Below are 15,198 nucleotides of genomic sequence, written 5' to 3' on the forward strand. Positions count from 1 at the left end.
ACTGATTTCAAATTTAAATTGTTTATGACTAAATATACCTGATTTTTTCATGGTTTGATTTACCATTACAGATGTCTTTTTGTTTTTGTCATTGGGTTTCTGTCTCATTGACATACATGACATATACCTCACATCTTGTGATGAATATGTGAGCATTGGATTATTTGATAATATGTATCCTGCTTATTTGAAATCAGCTGGCCAAAAATACATTAGTGTTTGAATAGGGCTTAATGAGTAGAGAATAATTGAGCATAATAACCAAATATTAACAAATGGAGTAAAAATGGGGCATCAGCATTAGATAATTCAGAATAATGACCAAAAACTTCATCGTGAAATAATGGGACAAAAGAATTACTGAATACAGAATAGAAAAATGTCCAAGCTAGATCCACATCGCAAAAAATGGTAACTGATAAACATATAAAATATTTAAATCATTCCATAAAGGAGTTTTGAGAATCTCAGCTTGGATGATGTAATGTTAAGACTCAACTGTCATGTCACGGATCACCAAAACTTTTGCAATTTTTTAAATACTATTTTGATGTGAAAATGACTGACAATTATCTTTATTGATTGTCAAAAATGGGGAAAAAGAGAAACAGCAAACATACCAGTACATTAAAACAAAGAGCTTTGTTTGATAACCCAATTCTCCCACCAAAGAAATCAATATATGAAAGTTCATGTGTCAATTTGTGGTAGGAACTATTTAGTTGTATGTTTCTGGTCTTCTGACACATTTAGTTTAAATGTTTAACCACAAAATGGAAAATGCAATAAAGTTTGTTATTTTTGTATTTTATTTGTTTATGTAAAACATGGTGTAGGGATGAGTTCAATATATACATATATGTTTTAGTTTGTAAATGAAGACTTCATTTTTCTACATGATAGATTCAAATTTCAAATGAGACTATTGGGAAAGTCTTAAGAATTTGAAACTCACAGTGTTAAATATTGTCAAATGCATCTCAGCAAAATCAATCTGCAATTTCCAACATACTAGAAAGAGAGGGAAATAAAATTTATGTTATAGTTTATAAATTGTATGAAAAAGGTAATTTCCCCTGAAATTCTCCATTATTTCAACTAAGATATGTAGGAATGAATCTGAATGATATCAAAACTACTTTGAATCTGAATTTGAAGATTTTTTTATGGTTTGAAGGAGTTTAAAATTTTCTATTTACTCTTTTGAGAAAATAAATAAGGTTGTGAATGGTCTATTATTTTTCAAATTTTTTCATTACATTCCGGATTTTGTAAGTATGCGAATGTTTTGTCTGTTGCATATTAAGTTAATATAGTTTACCTCATTATAAAGCGTTTATGTGCTTTTTTAAAGATAACTTTTTAATAATGCCACATTTTGTAATGTCTACAATATTTTGTTTCACATTAGGTTTAAATTTTACTGAATATTTAGTGAAAAAGACAGTTTAACAATACATTATCAAAATGACAGGGTATGAGTTAAAATGTATTGCTGCATAATACTATTATTAAATGCTGAACTCATTTGTTTTATTTGTTAATTTTTTATGCAATATTTGTATTTTTATGAAAGGTTGTTACAGCAAGAAAAAAGATACTTTCTTTTCATATGAGCCAGTACATTGAAAAGTCTGTTATGTTGAAATCAGTGTAATTAACTGACTTCTGGTGGCCATTTGTTAATATAACATATCTTTTTATTGTTCAGAATTAATCACATTTTTTTAGGTTTTTTTTATTTTGTCATCAAGATTTTTTCTTTTAATCTTGAAATCCTACAAATAAGATGATCTGATGATAAAAACAATCCAAAGAAGCATGCGATAGAAATGTAACCTATTATTCAATTAAACATAACATGTAGTGATGACTTGTGAAAATTGAAGCATGGATAACTCAAACATTTATATATTTTAAGAAAGATTATAAACTTTTCCATAGTATATCACTTCCAGAAAAATTATTAATCAAATATAGATTTAATATTTACTGTTGTACGTTTGTTTTTTCTACATTGGCTAGAGGTATAGGGGGAGGGTTGAGATCTCAAAAAAACATGTTTAACCCCGCCGCATTTTTGCGCCTGTCCCAAGTCAGGAGCCTCTGGCCTTTGTTAGTCTTGTATCATTTTTAATTTTTGATTCTTGTATATAATTTGGAGTTTAGTATGACGTCCATTATCACTGAACTAGTATACATATTTGTTTAGGGGCCAGCTGAAGGACGCCTCCGGGTGCGGGAGTTTCTCGCTGCATTGAAGACCCATTGGTGGCCTTCGGCTGTTGTCTGCTCTATGGTCGGGTTGTTGTCTCTTTGACACATTCCCCATTTCCATTCTCAATTTTATTAAAATAGTTTTACTGTGACTTGACTGTTAGTGGTGCTCTCCACCTATTGCAACTTATTAAAAATTCTGGCCAAATTGCAATTTGTTTTATAAAACCAAACTGTTCAACTGGTCAGAAATTTGAACAAACTGCTGTAGAAAACCACAGTCAAGTCGTGAAAGTGCAAGGTGATAAAATAAAGCATACTTAAAATCCTATAAGACTTTAATTCCACTTCAGTGTTATTATGAAAAATCAGTCTAACAGTTTGTATAGAAATTTTATTGTTATTGTCAGGCTAAAGGTGATGGATAGAAATTTTTAATTGCTATAAAAATGTCCAGACTAAGCTTTCATACAATTTTTCTTTCTAAAAGTCTTCTATATTAAAAGAATCAGACATCATTTGAATTTCCATGGGAGATAACCTAAAACATTATTCTTTTGAATATAGAAGACTTTTCCAAAGAAAAATTGATTATCTCCCATGGAAAACTTCCTAATAACGTATTGTAATTTAACACATATTTTACTGAATATAAAATGTTTTAATTCAAATGATGTCTGATTCTTATGAATACAGAAGACTTTTCGAAAGAAAAATTGCTTATATCTCAAAAACTGAATCTTTTAGAGCAAATGTGACAAGGGTAAAATTGTTTAATTGGTCAAGATCTATCCGCCCTGAAATTTTCTGACAGATCGAACAACCCATTGTTGGGTTGCTGCCACCGAAATTGGTAGTTTTAACAAAATTTTCCAGTTTTTTGTTATTATTTTGAATATTATTATAGATATATATAAACTGTAAGCAGCTATAATGTTCAGCAAAGTAAGATCTACATAAAAGTTAATTTGACCAAAATTGTCAATTGACCCCTTAAGGAGTTATTGCCCTTTAAAGACAATTTTACACAATTTGTTCATCAAGTTTGCTAACATTTAAAAATCTTCTCCTCTTTAATACAGGTGAGCGATTCAGGCTCTTGAGAGCCTCTTGTTAAATATGTTTTCATGTTGATCATTTGTATATTTTTATATATTGAGTATGTTATACCAAGCTTGTTATCATAGGAGAAATTGTAACTCCTAAGGGATTTTATTTTTTCACCATGATTTATTTTTTCTTTAGATCTTGAAATCCTAAAAAGATGAAAATATTAGCATGAAGAAACCAGTCTGCTGTCAATACTTGATCTTCATTATTAAAAATTTCTTGGTGAAGTTGTTTTTTTCTTAGATTGTTCCCAAATGATATTTTAATTTATTCATGAATAAAAGGAGATTTGAGGTATAAGCAAATGAGACAGTAACTCGACAACAAAATTAACCAAAAGACCTTTAGATGGCAAAAGTCTTCAATAACAAGCATGCGTCAATACAATATATCTAAATCCTCTAAGACTATTCATGTAATATACCTCTAATGACAAACCATCAGTAAAGTTTGTAATAGAATGCATTGAACATAGTGAAGCACAAAGCATGTTGAATTTCAAATTGACAAAAGGGGAATGTTAGAGCTGAAGTGTTTAATCTTTATTATCCTCTGGCTCCCAATTTAGGAATGGTATACAGTAAAATTGTACCTTGTATTAACTTTTATTCTGTTTCCGAGTTATGGGGTTTTATTCATGAAAAAAGGGGGACTTTCCAGTTTGCAGACAATAACTCAAAAATGCTTTGAGCAGTTTTCATGAATCTTTGGTGACTGGTTTATATCTATTAAAATAACCTCCCTTTAGTAAGCAAAGTGGTTAATGAAATCACAAATCAAAAAGTTGAACAATCAATATTAGAAACTGATAAAATTTTGCTTCAACTTCAGTAGAAGATGCAGTATACAACAAAACTGATGACTAACGAAATCAATAAGTTTTTACCATTGCGATCAATGTTATCTCTTAAAACTGATAATAAAATATTTTTATCTTTTAGAACCAGGAATAAAAAGTGATATGGTGTAAATGTGAATGAAATAGTAAGCGAACTTTAAAAAAAAATTCCAAAATAAGCATTTGAAGGTATCTATATTGTAACCACACAAACCATACTGTAAGATTTCAAAATGTTGTCTTTTTGAAATTTCAAGACAATTTTTGTACTCTGCTTTAACTGGTTGATTTTTTTAATGCAGTTTTTTGTTTTGTTTACAGGCACCAAAGTCCATGAAATCCTTTATCCAGGCAGCCTTTCTAATGAACACTGCCTTTGGCAATTTGATTGTTGCAATTATATCTGAAATCCGATTATTTTCTAATCAGGTAAGATAGTACTCTTACAACTATTCATAACAAACTGTTTAACAAAAATATTTATACGTTAAACCAAACACCCAAACACGGATTTTTGGCTGCATGTAACATCAAGGAGTAAGAGCAAAGACTTGTACTCATAATTAGAATAATGTGTCCAGATAGACATACACTTAGGATCTATCAACCAATCAAAGCAATTCATACCAGATGTTAATCCTTGAATTGTCCATCTTCCAAAAGTGATTTTTTTGTCATCATTTTTAAACGAGATCAAGATCTGATTTTGAATTTTGATTTCATAGTGAAATCAAATTTATAATGGTTGCCACACATGTGTCACAGACTCTACAGGCCATTAAAAAAATGTAGCATAAATAATTTTTCATGCACAGGACAAAACTATGGAATATGAAAAATGAAATTTCTTTTCCTGATCATTGGTTTCCTTAATGACATTTGTTTATTGTATTTTGCAGGCTGTAGAATTTTTCTTCTATGCAGTGATTATGTTAGTAGACATTATAATATTCATGGTCATTGCTTATTTCTATGAGTATGTAAGGGTAACGGAAGAGGCTACCATACATGCAGATGATACGTCAGGACTTATAGACAATTTAGAAATGGAAGATAGTTATAAAAATAAGTAATGCAATAATCCAAAAATTTGTTTAAAGAATTATTATATATATTCTGTCCCTTTTTGCTATAACTAAGTGAGAATACACTCATAAGTTTTAAACTTAAAAAAAGAGTTTTATGGTAATGATATTTAAAAAAACAAAACGGATCATGATTTAAAATTATGTTTTGGGTTATTCTTTTCTGATTCTAATCAGGTTCTCTGATATTGTGATTTTTTTAAATATGGGCAAATTAAATTCAATTTTTTTCTTTGTTTAAAAAGTTAAGTGGACTGATAAATAATTATTTACATTGTTTAATTTTTAATGTGTGTTCAAATTTGGTGCTAAGCCAGGTGGATTGCAAAATAAATACTACCACAATGCCAAACATAATTATGATGTTTTATTGTTATCAATGAATTACAAAGCTTGTGCATGACAGGTTTTAATAATGAGATTATTTAGTGTTTTTATTAGTTATTATTTGAAACCTGATTTCAAATTAAAATTGTTTATGACTACATATACATGATTTTTACATGCTTCGATTTACCAATACAGCTGTCTTTTTGTTTTTGTGTCATTGGGTTTCTGTGTCATTGACAAATTCCCAATATCTTGTGAAGAATATTGTGAGCATTGGATTGTCTGATAACTTATATCCTGCTTATTTGAAATCAGCTGGCCAAAAATAAATTAGTTTTTTGATGGGTTTTAATGAGTAGAGAATAACAGAGCATAACCAAATATTTACAAATTGAGTATAAATAGGGCTACAACATTACATAATTCAGAATAATGACACAGAAACCTTTTTTTTACCATGAAATAATGGGACAAAAGAAATACTGAATACAGAATAGAAACATGTGCCACCTAGATCCACATCGCAAAATTGTAAAATGGTAACTGATATTAAATACTTAATCATTACATTAGGGTGTTTTGGGAATCTCAGCTTAAATGATGTAATGTTAAGACTCACTGTCATGTCATGGATCAACAAAGCATTTGCGAGGTAATTATCTTTATTGATTGTCGAAAATGGGGAAAAAGAGAAATAACAAACATACTAGTTCATTATAACAAAGAGCATTGTTTTATGACCAAATTCTCCCACCAAAGAAATCAAAAAGAAATCAAAATATGAAAATTCATGTGTCTTCCAATTAGTGGTAGGAACTATTAAGTTGTATGTTTCTGGTCTCCTGTCATATGCTTTGATAACATACTTGGTTTAAAATCAGTTTAACCACAAAATGGAAAATGCTAAAGAGTTTATTTTTATATTTTATTTGTTTATTTAAAATATGGTGTAGGGATCAGTTCATTATATATGTATTAGTTTGTAATTGAAGATTTTATTTTCTACACAATAGAACTTTGAAAGAGCCAATGGGAAAATCTTAAGAATTTGAAACTGTGTTATAATTGCCATATGCATCTCGACAAAAACTAGAAAAAAGGAGATAAAATTCATGTTATAAGTTATAAATTGTATATAAAATGTAATTTCCCTTGAAATTTTGCATTACTTCAACTAAGATATGTAGGAATGAATCTAATAATTTTCTATACACTTTTGAGAAAATAAATAAGGTTGTGAATGGTCTATTATTTTTCAAATTTTTCATTACATTCCAGATTTGGTAAGTCTCCTCAATTTTTGTCAGTTGCAGATGAAGTTAATATAGTTTACCTCATTGCAAAGCGTTTATGTACTTTTTTAAAGATAACTTTTTAATAATGCCACATTGTAATGTCTACAATATTTCATTTCACATTAGGTTTAAATTTTACAGAATATTTAGTGAAAAAGACAAATTACAAATACATTATCAAAATGACAGGGTATAAGTTAAAATGTATTGCTGCATAATACTACATGTATTATAAAATGCTAAACTCATTTGTTTTATTTGTTGATTTTTTATGCAATATTTGTATTTCTATGAAAGGTTGTTACAGCAAGAAGAAAAATTCTTTCTTTTCATATGAGCTAGTACATTGAAAACTCTTATGTTGAAATTAGTGTAATTAACTGACTTCTGGTGGCCATTTGTTAATACAACATCTCTTTTTTTTGTACAAAAATATTCACATTTTTCATATTTTTTAATTTCGTCACCAAGATTTTTTCTTTTAATCTTGAAATCCTACAAATAAGATGATCTATTGATAAAAACAATCCATAGAAGCATATGATAGAAATGTATCCTATTTTTCAATTAAACATAACATTAAGTGATGACTTGTGAAAATTGAAGCATAGATAACTCAAACATTTATATATTTTAAGAATGCTGATAAACTTTTCCATAGTATATCATTTCCAGAAAATTATTAATCAAATATAGATAGTTTTGAAATTTTCATTCGAATCTCAGATATTACTATGTTCTTTTTGAATAACCAGTAGTTAATTAATAAAAAAAACTCAATTACAAGTGTATCTAGAATGTGATCTTTTATTGTAGGTTTAGAGCAAAATCAAATCATTCCTATAGGTGAAAGGTTTTGGCATGATTATTGAATACATAGATATTTATTTACAGGAGATCTTATATTTTTGTCTTATAAGAGTTATTCTATTTTTATATGAAGTTAGTTGATATTATATTTGTTATGTATTAAGTTTTTATACGCCCGTTTACGGGACGTATTATGGTATACCGTTGTCCGTCTGTCCGTCCGTCGTCAACATGTCGGACATTAACTCAAAAACTCTTTATCCAATTTGCATAAAACTTTGTTGAATTGTTTATATCTATTGACGTGAGCTCCCTTTTGTTTTTTATAAATTTTAGATTTTATGTTTCCGAGTTATGGGGTTTTATTCATTAAAAAAAGGGGGATTTTCCAGTTTTCGGACAATAACTCAAGAATGCTTTCACCAACTTGCAAGAAATTGTGGTGAATTGTCTATATCTATTGACATGAGCTCCCTTTCGATTTTTATAAATTTTAGATTTTACGTTTCCGAGTTACAGGGCTTTATTCATAAAAAAGGGGGATTTTCCAGTTTTTGGACAAAAACTCACAAATGCTTTCAGCAGTTCTTATCAAACTTTGGTGAATTGTTTATATCTATTGATGTAAGCTTCCTTTAGAATTTTATAAATTTTACATTTTACATTTCTGAGTTATGGGGTTTTATTCATTAAAAAAGGGGGGATTTTCCAGTTTTCGGACAATAACTCAAAAATGCTGTCTGCAATTCTCATGAAACTTTGGTAAATTGTTTATATCTATTGATGTAAGCTCCCTTTTGATTTTCATAAATTTCTAATATGACATTGAGAATTAATTGAACTTTATTTGTTTATAGTCTTAAAACAGATTTACTAAGTATTGCGCAACAGCACAGTGTATTACACAACAGCAAGAAATCTTTAATTGAATATAAATTCAATTCATATCACCAATTTCAAGTTCTTTGACTAGATTTATTCAGAAACCTATTATATGTCAAATATTTAATTACAATCTAAATTCAGACCTGTATCAAGCTTGAATATTGTGTCCATTTTTGCCCCAACTGTTCAGGGTTGGACCTCTGCGGGCGTATCCAGCTGTGCTCAGCGAAGCAGTTTATTTAGATCTGTTTTCATGTTGATTATTTGTATATTTTTTTATATATTGAACATGTTATACCAAGCTTGTTATCATAGGAGAAATTGTAAGGGATTATATGTTTTATTTATGTTTAGTTTAGTTTAGGATTAAACCTTCCAGGTAATTTTTATCCTTCTAAGAAAATATATGTTTTATTTTTTCACCATTAGTTATTCTTTAGATTTTGAAATCCTAAAAAGATGAAAATATTAGCTGGAAGAAACCAGTCTGATGTCAATACTTGATCTTCGTTATTAAAAATTTCTTAGAATGTTTTCAAATGGTTTTGTAATTTATTTATGAATAAAAGGAGAAGTGAGGTATAAGCAAATTAGGCAGCAACCCAACAACAAAATTAACCAAAAGACCTTTAGATGGCAAAAGTCTTCAATAACATGCATGTGTCAATACAATATCTAAATCCTTCCAAGTCTATTCACTTATTATACCTCTATGACTAATGACAAACCATCATTAAACTTTGTAAACGAATGCATTGAACATAATGAAGCACAAAGACTGTTGAAATTCAAGTAGACAAAAGTGGAAAAGTTAAACCTCAATCATTTAATCATTCTTTTTCCTCTGGCTATCAATTTATATGTGGCTCATATTATATATTATATGTTGTTCCTTGTTTTAATTTTTATAAGACTTGAGATGATTTAGAGCTTGGCAATTCGTATTGACCCATTTCTATTGTTGAGGATAATATGTTGACCTCTAGAGGACTTAAGTTTAGGAGTAATCCCACCATTGATTTTCCCCTATTAGTCTTTGTTAAATTTGCACTTTTCAAAAATTGTGCAGAATTAATCTTTGTTTCAAATAAAGAAATACTTGGCATGAGTAAAGTTTTATCCTGTCTGTCCAGTACTACAGACAAAACTTCACATAACATTTCATTGCATATAAGATAATAGCCATTACTGGAAGTTAACCAATCAAATTTTCACCCCTTTTTTTCCTTTGTTTACAAGCTTTAGTAACCATGTAACCAAGTTTCCAAAATATTTTATAGAAACACCAAATAAAAAAAGAATGGTGCTTTGAAACACCCAAGATATATGTTTATGACTCAGAAATTTTTTTCTGCCAAGAAATGCAGGGTTAGGTTCCTACAACTGTCAAATTTGAGGGAATATTTTTTTTCAGCCCTTTTTCGTATGAAACCGGATGTGACTTACTATGATTTGGTAGTATTGCATCTTTAGAAATCAACTGTCAATCTGAAATTCAAGAGTTAAAAGTATAAACTTTGTCAAAACAGTGATGACTTAATTATCTTCCCAATAAAAGGATGATATCTATGATTTTTGCTCAGGTTGGACAAAGCCCAAAACCAGCTTATAGTATGGTGATGTAGGGCAGGAGGGCAAGTGGACGGGGAAAAGTGGGTACCTGTTTTGTGTAATCTACTACTCCTACAGTTTACAACTCAGATCCCTCAATTCTCTGGAAGATTGCACATATATTAAGATTGTGCAACTGCTATTATGGAGTTGGATATTTTTTTCTCATTTTTCCAGACTTGGGAACTTTTCCATTTTCCAGCAAAACTTATGAAAGTGGGTACAAGTTTTGTGTAATCAACTCCTAGATTTCAACCCAGATCCCTGAAACTTCACAGGAAGATTGCATATATGTTGAAGTGTACTGGCTGTTATGGAAGTATTTTAGGAATTTTTTCTCATTTTTTCAGACTTCAGAAGTTTATGAAAGAAGGTACAAGTTTTGTGGAATCAATTCCTCCTACAGTTTTCAACCCAGATTCTTCTACAAAATTTCCTTGTTAAAAAAGCAAGACTTGGGGGTGCTGTTTTCCATGTAGGCAGTATTGACATCAACAATATATTTGTTTGTGATCAGGTCAGTTTATGGGGACCCACTAGTGGTAGGTCAATGATATCTGGTGTGTAGTTGTATTAGCACTGGTATATCTCTATTTCCCTGGTGATTATTATATCCCCGGCAAACTAAGTCTGGGAGATACATAGGAATCACCATGTCCATCTGGCTGTCTGTACGTCTGTCCATCCCACTTTTTGTCCAGTGTATAATTTTTAATCATTTTACTTAGGTTAATCAAACTGTGTATACAGACATGTGACCTCTAAAAACAATGAACTGGCTTACCCAATATATATATATCCGAGTAACAGATCAAACCACTAAAATCTTAACATAGACCAATGAACCATGAAAATGAGGTCAAGGTCATATGAACCCTGCCAGAGAGACACGTACACCTTGCAATCATTCCATTCACTAAATATAGTTGACCTATTGCTTATAGTTTAAGAAAAACAGACCAAAAAAAAAAACTTAAAATTGAGCAATGAACATATGCACATTCATTGCCTTACATTCATTGATACCTGTATCTTTTTTGTTGTGGGGATGTATAAATACACTGTCACGTCCACTCTGTGATTTTGTTATATGTCTTTCTGCGTTGTATCGATCTGATGAGTTAAGCCCAGGTTAGGGAAGGGTTGGTGCCTTCAAACTAGTTTGACCCCGCCACATTCTGTGTGTGCCTGTCCCAAGTCAGGAGCCTGTATTCAGTGGTTGTTGTTTATTACTGTATATCATATTTGCTTTTTGTTCATTAATTTGCATATAAATCAGGACATTAGTTTTCTCATTTGAATTGTTTTACATTTGTCATTTCGGGGCCTTTTATAGCTGACTATGAAGTATGGGTTTTGCTAATTGTTGAAGGCCATACAATGAACTATAGTTGTTAACTTCTATGTCATTTGGTCTCTTGTGGAGAGTTGTCTCATTGGCAATCATACCACATCTTCTTATTTTTTATATTTAAGGCGAAATAACATCTCCAAGTAGAAAAAAACACAAAGATCCTCCTGTGAACAATACTGACTTAATTAGAACATTTTATAATTAAAATTTTAATAAATCTTTGATCAAAGTGATGGAAAACACTCATGGAAAGATTGGAAGAGTAGTTTGGTTAATTTCAAATTATATTTAGGTATGGTGTAAACAAAAAAAGAACATTAAAATATCACCATTGCTGATCAATACATAAACTGCAGGTCTTTAGAAGGATAAGCACTTTTTCAGTAGATGAAATGAGCTAAATGTTAGATGTCTTTCTGCATTGTATTGATCTGATGATTTCAGCCCTTTTAAACTGATTTTTATAGTTTGTTCTTATGTTGTACTGTCAGCTATATAAGGCCCCGAAATGACAAATGTAAAACAATTCAAACGAGAAAACTAAAACGGCCTGATTTATATACAAAATAATGCACAAATATGATATACAGCAACAAACAACAACCACTGAATTACAGGCTCCTGACTTGGGACAGGCACATACAGAATGTGGCGGGTCCAAACTAGTTCGAAGGCACCAACCCTCCCCTAACCTGGGACAGTGGTGTAACAGTACAACATAGGAACAAACTATAAAAATCAGTTGAAAAGGGCTCAACTCATCATAGTTTGTTCTTATGTTGTACTGTTACACCAATGTCCTCAGCTATCAATGATAGCAGGTCCCCTAATTTGCTCAACCAAGTAACCTTCCCTGTTACATGTTTAACCTTTTACGTTTTATCTTTAGAAACAGAAGAAATTACTAAATAAAGATACATCTAATAAAGTTTATCAATTATCCTTGTAGGACATAGGACCAACAGATAGACTTGAAACTAAGATCTTTATTGTCTCCAAAAATTAATCTAAAAAGGTTGTTTTGGGGGGCTTTTTATAAGTTGAAACATAGGTATACTATTATTATTATTAATTTCTTTGAAAACAATTATCATGATTATATGACAATGAAGTTTAAAGTTGCAGAGTGTATTTTAATTCAATTTTAATTTAATATTTTACAGAAAAGGGCATTGAATATATGTACTTTTTCAACGTAAACAAATTAAAAAAAAAATTCTTTCATTAAAATGGGGATTCATTCTTAATCGCAAAAATACACTTCCTGTATTCAAATGACAAAATTTGTTAAAAGACATTTGATGGGGAATAATTTTTTTTAAAAATCGTATTACTCAGGTTAAGAGTATTGAAATTTTACTTACTGTTGCAAGCCAATCACTGATAAGTGTAACCTAAATTATTGATTAATTATAGATGCGGATTGCACAGATTTATCAAGTAAAATATAGACCTTACTTGAATACCTTTTTTATAAAGATTTCAGATTTTGTCTTTTCTTTTGAAAATAAATATATCTTGTTAATCCTTATCATTTATCTTTCAGACATAATTTATAGAATCGCTTTATGTAGTGTAGATCAAAAGTATTAATAGGCAATAAATAAATCTATCATTTCTATATATATTCATTTGTGTATTCAATACTGAGTATTTGTTGTATTGAGATACATAATGAAGGGTTTGTTTAATTATGTAAGACTGAGGATGAATAGTAATTTGGTTAATATGATTGGCATTAAAGGAGGTGGGACATTGTAATTCAGCCCCACCTTGTCTCTGATTGTTTGGTGAGCATGGAAGTTGTCAATCAAACAGGTATTGTATCATTACTTTTACCTAATTAAAATGACAAAAAAAGCCTGCAAATTGACATACTTTTAGACATACATACTTCAATGAACAGCTCCAAAAATATAACACAAACTTTTCAGAGTTCATATGTGCATATGTACAGACATGAAAATTATAGGGAACTATATTTCAGTGTGTATACATTTTGTAAATTTAGTAGCTAACCTGTGCTACATTTTCTACTTCTTGTTTGGGAGGCCGGTGCCTTAGGAAAGACTTGGAACAATAGTTCCAATCTTTCCAAAAATGCCTATCAACTGGTACAATAAATCAATGCTTCAAATTTAATTAAAGGTACCAAATTGTCAAAAAATTCATGTTTGCATTTGCAAAAATTCAGATAAATGTCATGAATGTTTTGTATACATATTTGTCTTCTTTTATATTTTATGAAATATTTTATGAAACACTTTTATATAAAACAGCATATTCAAAATCATAATATGTACTTACAAAATACACCAACTTTAAATCTTCAAATATTCTTGTCCACAAAACTGAGACACAACTACACCTGTCGATCTGTTATATATCAACAGTGAAATAGTGAACAGTTTTTACCTGTACACTAATTACTAGAAAGAAGTAAACAATATTTTGAAATACCTTTAACTAATATTAGGGTAAAATGGTCAAACTGTAGCATAAATATGATTTGATAAAATATATAAATGTTTTTATAGAAATTATCTTCTTTTTTTCAATTTTACTTAATTTTCATAATTTCACTTTATTTACTGAATTCTATACAAAGAGAGATAACTCCAAAATAAATAATGTAATCTATGACATGTAACATATGGATCATGGGCTGGGGGGTGTCCTATACCAAAGTCAGGTCACTCTGACCTTGACTTTGACCCGTATTTAAAAAAAATACTTGTCCAATTTGAGTCTGGTTCATAACTTTTGTACAGTATAACTTAGATTAGAATTGGTATGCAGTTGCATCTTGGACTGGGGATGTGTCATATATTTCTCTGACCTTTGCTTAGTTTACAGGTACAAAATGTATTAGTTTGTGATTATGTAAGTTTATGGGGAACCACTAGTGGTATATCAATGATATTTGGTATGCAGATGTATTAGCATTGGTACTTCTAATTTCCATTGAGATTTGAGGCTTTGCTACCTTGGCATGAATATACATAACTAGAAGAAGCTGTGTCACATTCAAGTAGAATAAGTGAATTGAAAGTCATGGTCAAAAACTTTGTTTAACTTAGCCCCTTGTTCCATAACTTCAGAACACCTTGGAGTTTGAGAAAGAAACTAAGCAAGATTATTCACCACTGCTCAGTGTGTTGTGTACATGGGAGAAAACTGTTTGTTGATGATCATGGTCAAACGTTTAGTTGATCTTAGACATCTTTGTGCATTTACATGGTATAATACTGATAACTTCTAAATAATTGTTTTGGCGAAAGAGGAATTGACCCAGGGGAGACCCTGCAATCACTCAACTATGATCTTGTTCTGAACATCACTGCAAAGTTTGTTTTTAAATACACATATATATATTGTTTGTGCTGTATTTAGACCCCTCTACCAAGAAATTTGTTTTGCATGCACACGTATAAAAATTGTGGTTTTTATCCAACCCAATCATAGGTTTGAACGTTGTTTTCAATTTAGACTTGTATATATATATATATATCTGCCTATGTGTAGTGACAACAGTAAATTATACCTTGTCCATCAGATTTCTTATGATTAAGAAATACCAGGCCTTGGAATATTTATGAAGTGCCAAGAAAATTGACCTAACAATGTTAGAGTAGATCTAGGTCAATTTTCTTAGCAATTTAT

The 15,198-nt window shown here is 30.1% G+C and overlaps 1 protein-coding gene across 3 annotated transcripts in view; it reads left to right on the plus strand.

Annotated features, from left to right (window-relative positions):
* LOC127718879 (solute carrier family 15 member 1-like) overlaps positions 1 to 9,104 on the plus strand; it is a 63,559-nt gene extending 54,455 nt beyond the window's left edge. For 2 of the 3 annotated variants that reach the window (XM_052224939.1, XM_052224942.1), the window contains 2 exons: positions 4,487 to 4,594; positions 5,065 to 5,202. In XM_052224939.1, the coding sequence (XP_052080899.1) occupies positions 4,487 to 4,502 (16 nt within the window). In that variant the 3' untranslated portion in view covers positions 4,503 to 4,594; positions 5,065 to 5,202. Of the gene's footprint in view, positions 1 to 4,486; positions 4,595 to 5,064 lie in introns of all 3 variants that reach the window. The other variant, XM_052224940.1, reaches the window with a different exon arrangement.
* Positions 9,105 to 15,198: the final 6,094 nt, after the last annotated feature.

Source organism: Mytilus californianus, unplaced genomic scaffold (assembly GCF_021869535.1).
Source record: "Mytilus californianus isolate M0D057914Y unplaced genomic scaffold, xbMytCali1.0.p SCAF_10, whole genome shotgun sequence".
In the NCBI taxonomy this organism is placed as follows: Eukaryota; Metazoa; Mollusca; class Bivalvia; order Mytilida; family Mytilidae; genus Mytilus; species Mytilus californianus.